General features: G+C 46.9%; 1 protein-coding gene across 1 annotated transcript in view; it reads left to right on the forward strand.

Annotated features, from left to right (window-relative positions):
• GAB2 (GRB2 associated binding protein 2) overlaps window positions 1–13,389 on the forward strand; it is a 91,726-nt gene that overhangs the window by 39,555 nt on the left and 38,782 nt on the right. The window contains 1 exon segment of the mRNA XM_032679125.1: window positions 13,347–13,388. Within this exon segment, the coding sequence (XP_032535016.1) occupies window positions 13,347–13,388 (42 nt within the window).

The raw sequence follows: 13,389 nt of genomic DNA on the forward strand, positions 1-13,389 counted from the left end.
GGGCGTCATCCTCCACTGATGACCATATCCATTCTGTCAGGCCAAGACAGACCTACCCATTTCAATCCACTGATATGAATGTTGCCATGTAGCCATGTTTCAACATACATTAACAGGCAGATGGAGGAGCTGCTGTGCACTGGCTGGGATATGGAATCAGTGCCCACCCTCCTGTCCACTCCTCTGAAGCCTGAAGCGCACGGGCTTCAAGCTGAACTTCCAGATGGATTTCCAAAACAATAAGGCTTGTGTGATCAGTCAGGGGAAACAGTAGACTACCTCAGTTGTGTGTGTCCGCAGCCACTTTTAATGGAATAATTTAAATTTAAGGGGAAAAGGCTAATCCACAGAAGTCACACTAAACAGTCCTGTTGATCCAGTAGCTTCTTGGCTATTGTAAAGTGTTTTTCAGCACCTCAGCCAATTTATTTCCCTTTGGCTTCCTTGATTTTAAGGAAGTCTTTAAAGAAGGCAATCTGTTACCATGATCCCAGGTTATTTTTCTGCCCTGTTCGGCCAAATTTGTGGGCATTCTTCAGGTCAAAGTCACAGTATTTGATGTCCTGACTGTGCTGTTGGTCAAGCAGGAAATAGGAATGACCAGAAACCCTGTAGCATCCCAAATATACTACTGCAAGGGTTTCTATAGGCTCTAATTTTTAGAAGACAATATTGACATGAATATTCATTAGAAGTAGGCTATCTTTGAATGGGCCATCTTCTCATCCGTTTGATCTCCTCGTCTGTGTTGACTAAACCAGACTACTGTTGATCAAGTGACCCATTACGTGTTTGAGTTCCCAAAGCCAAATAGATTATTTGAGCTCTGAAATATCTTTGCCAGGCTTTGTTTGCTGGCAGAAGACAAAGGTTGGGGCAGACACGTGGTTAATAAAGTGCCTCAGCACTCTGTTGGCTGCTCTTCCTGAAGGCCATGAAAGACTGTGCCAATACACAGTCATATGCTACTGCAACATCCATTAGACCCTAGTCATATGTCTTTGAGGTGCTACCATTTCAGGAAGGTCTTTCTTTCTGCAAGGAAACCAAGGGCTTTACTTGCTCTCTTCGAGATTCTGTGTGGATGGTCTCTGGAGACTGCATCTCCTAAAGCCTTCTGCCACAACTGAAACTTTCAATGGCCATTTCCCCTTGATTTTTGGAAGGGTTTCCTTCACTGAAGAACCTTAGAGAGATTTCAAAGTCTGGTATTTGAGGAAAAGTTGAGCAGAACAGTATGCAAAGTTCCTGCAAGGAAGCTCACGGAGGTCCAGGAAGCAGCAGTCTTCCTTGTCTTTCCACCAAAGCATGGACAAAGAAGACAACATCTTTCTAGATATGGGGTAAAAGAGATTAGGTTAATTCTAATATAAGGGAGTTATTTCAAATCTAGAAGGTAGAAGAAATGTACAGAAGAGACCACCAGGCAGCAATAGGTTGATGCCCAGCATCAATCTTGGCCCAGGGGTGTAGCCCCCTGGTCTCTTAAAGGCAGCTATAGCGTAGTGAGGGCAGTCCATGCAGCCCCAAGAACACGGCAAGTGAATTAAAACCCGACAGATCCCAGAAAGATGTCACCCACAAATGTGGCTCTTCTTTGTGCCATTTTTCAGGGATTAATACTAGGTCTCAGCATTTCCCTAAGTGGAGCAAATCCAATGGCTCCTGCGGGGAGAAGCTGCCAGTGGCACAAAGGGTAATGAAACGGTAAATGTTGAAGACAAATTCATCAGACAGGGCAGTCTGGATCACTTGGCAAGCGGAGCACATTTGAAAAAAAATATGTTAGAAGACAGCCCAATGCAAAATTGAACATCAAAGGAGAAGAAATTGAGATTGTTCCTACAGAAAGGGGCAGTGAATCACCAAATACAGGGTTTTCTGGGCTTGGTAGAAAGAAACTGCACGAGCAGCTTCTGATGTCAGTTGAGGCTGTTCAGAAACAGCTACAGTGACCTTTCATGTCTAAATGAAGGGGTATGAGGTGCATTTACTTTTCCTTATATACAACAACAGCAAAATATATTAGAGTACCTGGATACTGATTTCAATGCCAAAGAGGGAGAAAGGAAACATGAAAGTTTTGCAGAAAGGGTGTTTGTCACAGAAATGCTTAGACTGGAAGCTGATTAGTTTTTTGGAAGAGCACACCCTTGTGTGGTGCAGATTTGGGGTTGTCCCCCTGCGTACCCTGAGTACTCTGCTGCCCTGAAGCCCGTGAGCCAAACTACCTGAGCAGGGTGCCTGTCAGGAGAGCAGTGGTCAGGGCTGTGAGCTCCACGCGGCTGATGCAGAGCCTTGGACAGTGTCTGGATGTTCATGTGCCTTCTGTGAGAGTCTCCTGGAAACCAGTAAATCCCTCAGCAGGTTTCAGAGGGGCCTGACACAAGGATGAGATAATTAGGTTTCTACGAGTTTCATCTAAAAGGGTGAGCTGGAAGAGGAGAGAAATCCTCTTTTAACTAAGGAAAGGCTTTCCCATGAGCTTACACATTATGAAGCATCAGGGAATCTACTCATCAGGGTGCCCTTTTAAGCTGTAGGAATGAACCCCAGGTCCTAAAATCAACTAAACCATGAGAAACCAGCGGACAGGTGAGTGTCATTGGTGCTGCTCTCCACAGAGCTGTCTTTTTCATAGCAGCTTTTGGCTCCATTTCTCACTTTTGCCCGCACTTAATGTGTTTGGCCTCACAGCCTCCTGACTCTCTGTCTTGCCAAAATAGAAACACTCATGTTTCCTGGAGCAAAGCCAGGGCATCATGTTAAGCTGTGGTGGTTGGGCTTTGCCACGAGGGTTGTTGTGGACAGTGCTGCCTCCCTTACCCTTTCCAAGTATGGCACATTTGAACATCCATAGAGAGTCAATCCCAAGTCCTTCTAGTGTTGAATATTGCACAGTGGTCAGTAAACCAGCATCTAGGGAAGACTCTCTCCTCCTCCTAATATTTTCCCTGTTGTAGACAGTTTTCATTGCAGACCTCCATCATCACACATGTTGGCACTCAGTGACCTTGGGGGGGATTTTGTTTCCGCGACTTTGTTCAGTCTCCAAATGGGACCAGCTAAACTGGGATCCTCCTGAGCATCCTTCAGCAAGGTCATTCCTGTGTTGCCTGAGGAAAGTCTACTTTTGTGTGCCCAGAGCCTGGCTCCTGTTACCTTCCTGTATCTCTGTCATTCTTGTATTAGGCAAGAGTGAGTAGGTCATCTGCACCACCCTCTCCCTGCCACTGAGGGTTTCCTCAGCATCTCTCCTATCCTGACACTTTTCCAGATTGAAGAGTCCTGACTCACTTATTAGTTCCTTGCAGAGAAGCCATTACAGACCTTTCATCTTCCTTGTTGCCGTCTTTGTGCCAGCAATGTGATGCTGGCTTTGGCCTTGTCACCCAGCCAGCTGCCATGAGGAGGTGCAAAGGGTTGTCTAGCAGACTGTGAGTTCAACGTGAGCCAGATCAGGCCCATTTCTCCTCCTGCAGAGGTTAGTCGAGCTGGAGATGGTTACAGATGATGAGACAGCTCATTAAAGTGGCTAAAAATCAACAAGCCTTGGAGCTTTTCTACAATTAGGAACCATCCTTGGAAAGGCAAGCCGATCCCAAATATCCTGCTACTGACCAGAGTCCTTTAGATCACCGGAGAAGCATCCTTACTATCATCTTCAGCCCCACAGTATCTCCAGCTTATCATAGCAAACCAAATGGGATGGTGATTTTTGCTGTGCGTAGATTCTATTTAACTCAGAAGATGTTCAATATCGCTTTTTAAGGGACTTTTTTCTGCAGCCTTTAAGCAAAGGAAGTGACATGTCAAGGGAAGGGGAAAGCATTCTGACGTACATCTCATTCCTGATATCCAGTTCTATATCCGTCTGTATTTCTATCTACCTTCACCTGAGAGATTGAGGGCAGAGTACTTTAATTAATTTAATTGAGGGCAGAGTACCAGGATTCAACTGGTAGAGCTGACATGGGTGTATATCTCCAAATGATTAAAACTAAGCCTTAAATTGGCTTTTTCAGATTCTTTCCTTTGTTCAAAAGTGCTGCTTTAAATCAGCTTTGCTTTGAAACACAAGCAGTGTTCAGGGTTTGGAAAGAGCTCATTGGTAGGGAATATAGCAGCCCCTTCCCCATCTCCCTGTAGGGTACCATGGATGCTCATGGATGTGGGACAAAAGAAACCCCAAAATGCAATGCCCTGCCTGGAAAATATCTCTCAACCAAACCCAAGCCTGGTGAAAGTAAACCTTATTCTCTCTTGAACATCTTCATGGATGTCACAGAGGGCTGGCAAAAGGTGACACAGGGTTGGAGAACAGCCACAACCTCCAGGAGGAGGCAGAGGGGAGATGAGCAGTGGTGTTGTTTTTCCAGTGAAGCCCATCACTGGGCACTCATTGGGTGAAGCATCCCAGCAATGAGTTTTGTGTGGGCAGAGACTGGTGTATGTTTGCCAAGGAAGTCTGGGGAACTGTGGCTCCTGCCAACATGGTGTGGGTGTTTTTTGGGCAGATCCATGTTGATAGAATCATACAATCATATAATGGTTTGGGTTGGAAGGGACCTTAAAGATCATCTTGTTCTAACCCCTCTGCCACAGGCATGGAAACCTTCCACTAGACCATGTTGTCAAAGCCTTGAACACTTCCAGGGATGGGATAGCCACAGGTTCTCTGGGCAATAAGGATAGCAGCTCAAGGTAGCCCAAAGCTAGGGGCAAGGGAGAGGAAATTGCTGACACTGCTGTGGAATTTATTTTGCTCTTGCCCAGGCCAGAAAGCTAGAAAAACTCAGTTATCAAAATGCTGTGCTCCAAGTCATTTATTTATGCTGCGTTCCCATGTCCAACCCTGCTTGTGTAATGACCGGGAAAGCTCTTATCAGAGACTGATACCAGAGTCTCAGGAGGGAAAAAAAATCTCCAAGCAGTTTGCTTTTGCTTCCAGAAACCCAAAGTTGAAAAAGCAAAATAAACTGCTCTTGCTGGTGGCGTGCTCACATGGCGTGGGCTGACTTGGTCAGCTCTTGGTCACCTCCACAGGGTTGAGTGTAGTCAGTGGTGGCAGCTGGGTTTTGCAAACACACTTGAAGAGCATTGATCTCAATATGCGTCATGTAAAATAACTGTAATATTGTAATATATATGATAAATAAAATATCACATCATGGGCTGCTGGGGCGTCCTGTTTGATTGTTGCAGCCCTATGTCCTGTCAGCCTTCGAAGAGGACACAAGGTACAAGCCAGCCCCCATGGTGCTGTGCTGGCAATGGAGATGTTGGGGGACAAGGACTGTGCAGCTTTGTGCTCAGTTCATCACTCGTGTGGCAGAACCACATGCTTGTGCTCAGTGAGGCAATACAGCAGTGCCATCACTCTGTCGCTTGCACCAGTGTTGAGTCAGGATGCATCCAAGGCAGATACAGAGGATAGGAATTGCCCTTCAGACCAGTATTGAAAACAAAGCACCTCAAGGCCAAGAATGAAAATTCTTTTAGTGGCACTCCTTTTCTGGATTAGACCCAGACTAAATAGTCAACTAGAGATTTGCTGCAATCCCATCGAGACCCCGGGGCCATTGCCTGCAATGTTGCTTTTATAGGATGTGATCCTTTTTTTGTGCTGTTTTTCTTGGGCTGGCTGATGGGGGCTTAGGGCAGAGGTAATGGTGGTGTCATCTCACCCTTTCTCTGGGTGTCCTGCAGATCCCCAGGGAGGCACCGGCTCTGTCTATCCCCACGCAGGTACACCCACCCATCTGCCTGTACCTCCTTTGGGTGCTGCTCCAGTATCCCACAAAGGATGTGCCACAGCAGGGCGGTGGGAGAGTTTTCAGCTAGGAACAGCAGAGTGGAATACAGAACACGGCTGAATAGGAGGAAATAATTCCAGATAACAAAGTCCATGCAGCAGGGATGCGTTCGAGGCTCTGCGCATGGGCCATTTACAGCTAACCCTGAGGCAAGAGCTGGGCTCCAGGCCAGTCCTGTGAACCCCTTGTTTTCCCAGCACCTTCTCACTTGCAGAAGCACCATGCAGCTTTCAGTAGAAGGAATTATCCAGAAAAGGTTGCTCTACTCAATGAGAGTTGAAAAATGCCAGTGCTGCCCTTTCTCATGCTAAGTGCTGCAGATGGATGTGCAATGAGTGGCTGCGCTGGTCCCACATCGGGACTCAGGGTCTGAGCGGTCTCCATATGACAAGTTTACTAGGAGCTGGACCTAATTATAGAAAAGTAATTCAGATTTGGAGATAACAGGTCAGAAGGGACCTTTGGAGATCTCCAAACCAACCTCACTCTCAAGGCAGAGCCAGCTTGAAATTAAGGCCAACTCTGGAGGTAAATCACATCACTCCTGGTCTTGTCCAGGCAGGTTCTGAATATCTCCAAGGCTGAATATCACCCCATCTGGATTTTTTTTTGTCCTACCTCTCACTTTGAAGCCTTTTCCTTGCATTTAGTGAAACTTTCCCATTGCCTCTCACACTGTCCCCATGCTTCTCCCAGTAGAGTTTGGCTCCATCCTTTCTACACCCTCCAGACAGGAGCACTCCTGGCCCTCCCCAGGGTTTCCCCTGTGTACCTCTTTCTCAGACAGTCACAGCTTGTCTGGTGATGTAAGTACAACCTCACTATTTGGTATTTTGTTTTTCCCATCCTTAATCAGGCGCTCCTAAGTCCCATCAGAAATGCTATCAGTGCTCTCACGTCCCAGAGAGAAATCTTTATTTTCCTAAGATTGATCATGCAGCACAGAGCTACTGAAATCTTTCCAACCAGAGAGCTCCCATAAAATAAAGGGAAATGTTTTCCACATTGTGTCACTGCTGTGTTGCCCATTGCGTTCGCAGAGGGTGGAGGTGGGGAGCAGGTCCTCCAGCTCACACCAGTGTACCTTTAGCTCCAATCCGTCCCAAACCCTTCCTTCCCTGGTAAGCAAACATCTCTGGTGGCAGGAGCTGTTTTTGAAGCTTGTAGGTTTTTAAATGGTCTTGCAAGTAGGTTTTAGTCTGTGTTTGTCCCTCACCTCCTTAAAACCCCATCTCACCCAGCAGTGAGTGATGCTCGGTGCAGGACGTGCTGCCCTTGGGTGGATTTCACACGTAGTGATTCAGCGTGTGCTCTGAAGCCTAATTACACCTCCAACACTGGGAAAAAAAATACCAGGAGGGGAGGTCAGTTTGACAGCCTGAGATACACACTGGGTTGGGGTTTTTTTCTTTGTATCACCTTCCCTCAATCCCTCAACAAGGAAGAGCCTCTTTGTACCCCGACAAGGTTTCCTGTGCCCTGCAGGGTCTTGCCGTTGCGGTGCGACCTTATTAACGCTGCCAATCAAGCCTCCCCCAAAGCGATGCTGCTAATGAACTCACTGTGAACGTGGCCACAGCAGGCATGTGATTAGCAGGGAACAGTCTCCATTCCTTTGAACGGTGCGAGGAGTGGGGTTGGGACCTCTCTGTTCCCAGCACCGTGTGGAAAGGTGCTGTGAGCGGGCAGTGGGCAAGGAGAAGGTGCTTAGAGAGCAATGTGGAGGATCTGAAAGGGCAGGAGTGGGTCTCAGGGAGCTCCTGCTTGTTTTTGGGCTTGGGGACATAGGGGCTATGTGACAGCAATCAGCCAGCAGAACTGTTACCTGAGCAGACGTAGGAGGCTTCCTTGCTGCTTACAAATCTACTTCCAAGTCGCATTTCCTTTGAGTTAGCGCTAAGACAGGGAGGGGAGAGGTGTTCTTGCATGAATAATAAAACCAACATCCTTCTGTCCATCAGATGAGATAAAAAGCCCCCAGGGACACAGAGGAAGACAACATTATTATACAGGTCACCAATAGGTTACTCTACAATCCTCCTGTGTGGGGCTTCACTCGCTGATGCTGGTAGCACCAACCACAGTAGGGGATCATGTTCCTTCTACAGGACTGCGGGGATGGGTTTGCTAGGGCAGGATCAGCTCCGGTGCTGGGTAACACAGTCCAACACAACTACTGTCAGTGTAATTGTTGCACATGGCAAAAACGGTAACACCCCTGAATGGCCCAAGCCACCCCAAAACATGCTCTCAGCATACCCCCATTATTTCTGTCTCCCTTTCCCAGGGGTGATCTTGCCAGGATATCTAAAGTGGTAGCAGACTGGAGAGGGCATCAGGGGGACAAAGCGACTGGGAAGAACAATGAGACGTTTCCAGGCACTGCAGTCCTTCTCACATGCTCCTGAAGTGTAAACTCCTCTCTGCCACACCAGATGTGCCAGGAGCCAGAGGGTGAATGTGCTCGATGGGGTGCAAGACCACTCTGCACTGCAGAGTGAAAACTGGGGGGTTGTTGGCTGGGACAGACTCTTGGCTTTCTGTGGAGATGGTGGCATCCCCGCCAGCAGCTGGTGGCCACAGGGCCACAGGAGCTGTCCTGCACCACCTAGAGCTTCTCTGGCTCTGAGCAAATCTGGGACACAAGCACCTGCTCACCCTGCCGTGGGGTTTCCTCCTTGAATCGCTCAGTCCGTGGCTTCATCCCGGTGTGAGAAATTTGCCTGATGTCATGGCTAGGTCGCTCATCCTGCCTGCCAGCCTGGATTAGACCCTGTGATTTGTGTCAGATCAGATTTTGGAAGGTTTATTTCACACTGGTAATGTGCAGTGCTGGTGGGCCTGAAGTTGATGTCAGGGAGAAAAGGAACAGGGCAGAGAAATTTCCTGGGAAATACATATTTCTCTTCTCCTTACATGTGCTATAAGGGTGTGTTGGTAAAATTATTCGTATTTCACATTTGAGAGATCTGAAATATAGGAGTTTATCCTAATTGTAAGAACATCCCTTTCAACTCAAAGCTAACAGTCTCTGACTGTTTCCAACTCCTCACTTCAGAGCTAAAATAATACTGGGTGGACCACTCCTATAGGCCCCACCAAGAGCCATCTCTCCATATTGTCACTATTTGATTCCTTCTTAGGATTGTGGCACTTGGCAAGCTCCTCGGGGATGGATACCTGACTTTACTAACATTGAAATTACAATTTTCCTCACCTCCTTTTTTTTGGAAACAACATGTAGGCTGGATATCTGCAATCACTTTGCAGAGAACTGGGAAGCAGAAGGGAAGATGCTGTCCAAATGTCCTCTCACTATAATCATAGTTAATAAAGCCTCTGTCTGGCCTGTCCTGAATTGCATTTGGGTACTTGGAGGCCCCAGATTCTCTGCCCTGAGGCCACCAGCTTTGTCACAGCATCAGGACAGCCACAGGGGACATGAGGGACCTCATTCAAGGAGTGGTAGGAAGATAGTATGGTGGCAGTAGGAAGATGGTATGGTATGGTGTGTGGTGTGGTGTGGTATGGTATGCTATGGTATGATATGGTGTGGTGGTATCTCAGTTGCTCAAGAGCAGCCACCTCCTCACACAGCAGAAGGGACAGGAAGGGTCTCAACCACTGCCTGAGCCCCCCAGAGCATCCCTGCCAAGCACACTCAGCCAATGAACCAGAAGCACAACTTCATCTCTGCCAACCCAATTCTCCATAAAACAACCAGCTCCAAGTAGCATCCAGCTGGAAAGGAGTCAGTTTTGTAAACTTTAACTTGCCACAGCACTGCTGAGGTGGAAAGCAATCAAGCAGCAGTTACAGTTCTCAGTACCCAAGGAGGATTCACATTGCAATAGGAGCACGATGGATGGGCATGGGCATTTTTTTTAACAAAAAAGAAATACTTACCAAGTGTCAAAATATTTCTCAGTGATACTAAGGGCCTTTGGCAGCTGTAATTGAACTGTGAAGGAACCTGATGCAGGCAAAGGACCACACAGCTGGAAGTTTGTGCTGCAAAGGCACCAACTCTTTATGGCTCTTAAGCTGTTGGCCACTCTGCATTGTAAAGCTGTTAAACAAACACAGCCCTTGGCTCACACCAGTGTTGGTGAGGCACACTGTTTTGACAGGAGTGAACTGATGGCAACAGGGGCTGCAGAAGAGCTATGAAGAAATAGAAGTAAGGAAAGAAAGAAAATTCAAGTGGAAGAGGAAGTGCATGTTGGTCATCACAGCCCCATGCCGGGAGATGATGATCTTGGAAAAGAGTGTATGCGTTCACATGGAGTTGCATCCTCCTCTGTTTTGGCATTGTCTGAGATTGCTGTGCACGTATGGATCACATACACCTTACTGCTGTCATGGGTGCTGATCAGTAGACCCTTAAATCACCCTTTTGCAGGAAGGTGATATGCTAGGGAAGCCTAAATGTGGAAGATTTGGATGGTATTGATAGCTTTTAATGGGTAAATGGGCAAGCTGAGCCCTGTTCCTAATGAAGACATAGCAAATCCACAGGGAAGAAATGAAATATGCTTGCTGAGCTCAGTGTTCAAAAATTCAAAGAAATGGGGAAAATCTCTATAAAAATAAGGAGATTCCTGGCTATTTCTTTATTGTTTACTTCTATTCTCTTCTAGTGATCAGTGCTTATTCCTCTGGCTCAGAAGCTGATCTTAGGAGGCAGGAACGGTTGGCCTTGCTGCAGGGAAGTGTGGTGGGAGATGCCTCCAGCTGTGCTACCTGCAGCCACCTGTCCAGGACAGGCACTCCAGAGGCTACTGCCATGAGCTGTTTCTGGGTCAGAAACTGTTTTAGAACACCAGTGACTCTTTATTATCAGGAGGGCACCTTGCAGAGGTGGACTGGGTGGTCATCCCAGGCTGATGGGGTGCTGCCCTGTCCAGTGGTCGCATCCTCCAATGATACTCCAGCTCCTGAAGCTTCCCAAGAAATTTTGTGCTGGCAAGACCCATTCTTTCTCAACCAGCCTATGTTAGAACTTATTCAATACCACCAGACTGTGTTCGTTATACTGTTTTCTCTGCCAAATGTTGACTGTGTGGGGCTTTTCATTGCTACCAGACAGACCAAAGAGAATTGGAGAACTTGTGACTCTCACATTAGTGATTAAAAGAGAAGCTGTGGTAGCATCATTTGCCTTGCTTGCAGCATTTCCTCCTGTTTTTCCATGAGAACTCTAAATTCTGGAGTCTGGTTTCTGTACTTTGTGGATTTTTTAATGCAATGTCTCAGCCATGAAGGGATGCTGTAAGATTGCATTCCAAATGGTTGGAAAGCAACGAGCTAAGCAGCTGGAACTGGTATTGGATGTGTCTTCATTCAGGTGATGATTCATGTGGTTGCACAACTGCATCTTCTTTCACTGATGTATGTCCATGTCGTAGCCCTGCTGAGTGGCTGCAAAGAAATAACTCAGTGCTAACAGGAAGAAGCTAATGGGACATTTTCCACCTAGAACTAGAAAAAAAATGTTCATGAGTTTGTTTTCCAAGGATTTGGGTGAACCATTTTGAGGAGATAGACTAGCAAATTATTGCTGCTGCCTGGTGAAATTGTTTTTTTCCCTCCCTGATGGACACAGCTCCGCTGTGTGTCTATTTTTTCATCTAAAAGCAGACATTTTGATGAGAAGTGGGTGACTGTCTCCTAGATTAAACTAAAATCTGCCAGCCTTGCACGTCCTCCCGCTAAGCAATTTGCTGCTTCGCTGCCTTTAGAAGATTGCACTGAAGTTGCTTTCCTGGCACCAGGACCTGGTTTGAGAATTAGTGCAAAACTAATTTGGTTACAAATCTAAAAGACACCACCAAAAGCTATTTTTAAGCCTTTGAGAAGGATGGTGTGAATCAGACTGTTCAGGGAAAATGTTGCAGGCATTTCTTACTCTTATTACAGCCACAAAATTCTCCAAAACTGTGAGATCCTGGTGCAGCCAGCTGGCTGAGTTCTAGCACGTGTCCCTCACCAATATGCAAAGCCTCACAGGGCTGTGGTCAGCACCCGGGGAGCATCATGGAGGACCCAGCACACCGCTCGCCTTGCTGCCTCTGTTGGGTATTAAAGATATTTGTGGCTTTTGGTTCTCCTTCTTAGGGACATAATGTGCTTCCTTATCACCCAACCTCTTATAATCATATGAATTCCAAAACTGGTTACATATATAAAAATAAAAATGAGGTAAATCTCATTACAAAAAAAAAAGGTCCACAACCAGGGGGGGATGGTGGAGATCACACTGGCATCCTTTTGACATCCTTTGGTAAAAACCAAAGTGTGTGTCAGGTAATGCAGGAGCACTGGTAATAATCCACATCGCCCCACTCATCCACATGCACCTCTCAAACCTTCACTGCCTTCAAAGATATCCTGAACAAACTGTTTTTAGGACCATGCTTAGATGTAGTCCTTTCCTTCCATAGGCCCTAGGACCTGAGGCCTCTGCAAGGCAGCAGACCTCTTGCAGTGGAGAGCAGCTCGAGGTGGTCCCTCAACCCACGCATCCCTCACGTAGGTGCCATGATCCTCATGCGGAGGACACCCCAGAAAAACCCACTGTCCGTCCCATAGGATGGGGAGTTACACCACACAGTTTTCCATGTAATTTAAGTTTTAGCATTTAGCATATTATCATTGGGGTTATTCCCCCTCCTGTGGGCTCCCAACTGCATTTGGCATAGGGAGAGCAGTAGGGCCGCAGCTCTCAGGGCCGGGGCTGATGGCTGACATTTATTTTACTGATTTGCTTCAAACTCCGTAACCCCCTGAGTCCATTCCATGAGTGGTTTGGTCAGGGGCTGCCATCAGCAGAAGAATCAATGATAACCTTTTTCTTTGCTAAGGAGTTACCTACGTGCCAGGGAGGCAAGGATGCTGAAAAACAAATGAAGCTTGGATGCTCCATGGGCCTCCCTGGCATTATTCCTGATATTTAAAAAAACAAACCAGTTCCCTATTGGTTTTACTAGTCTTTCTATCCTGGCATTTAAACAGAGATGGGATTGGCATGGTTGGTATCTGCAGACACATGTCATAATACTCTCAGGAGTTTCTCTGAAGGTCGGAACACCAAGGGTGCTATGTCCAAAGTGCTTGAACAGCTCCAAACTGCTGAAAGGCATTTGGGCACTGCCATGGCTGGTAGTGCCACTCCACAGATTATTTCACATCAGGGAGAGAAGGGTGTTTGGGTCCTGGGAGCATGGCTGGGCTGTAGGGTAGGAGCAAGATTGCTCTGAGCCTCAAGACTCTGAGCCTTTATGGAGTCATCTTATGCTACAATACTATTTCAGTATTTAATTCTCCTGGATAACCAGTGGGATTTTAGTGTTGAAATGAAGAACTGAGCTGAGTCTATGCACCTCTTTCAGGGATGTCCTGAGCAGCATCCCGAAGCATCCCATGATGGAGAAGTGTCATGTCCCTCTGTGTCACCCTGTGCCTAGTAGTGGTTTTTCGCTCTCACAGATTCAGTGATGGGATTCATGCTTCCTCTTTTCTTGGTTTCAGGCATGGAAGAAACGCTGGTTCGTCCTGCGCATGTGTCGGATGA

Source organism: Chiroxiphia lanceolata, chromosome 2 (genome assembly GCF_009829145.1).
Source record: "Chiroxiphia lanceolata isolate bChiLan1 chromosome 2, bChiLan1.pri, whole genome shotgun sequence".
Taxonomy (NCBI): domain Eukaryota; kingdom Metazoa; phylum Chordata; class Aves; order Passeriformes; family Pipridae; genus Chiroxiphia; species Chiroxiphia lanceolata.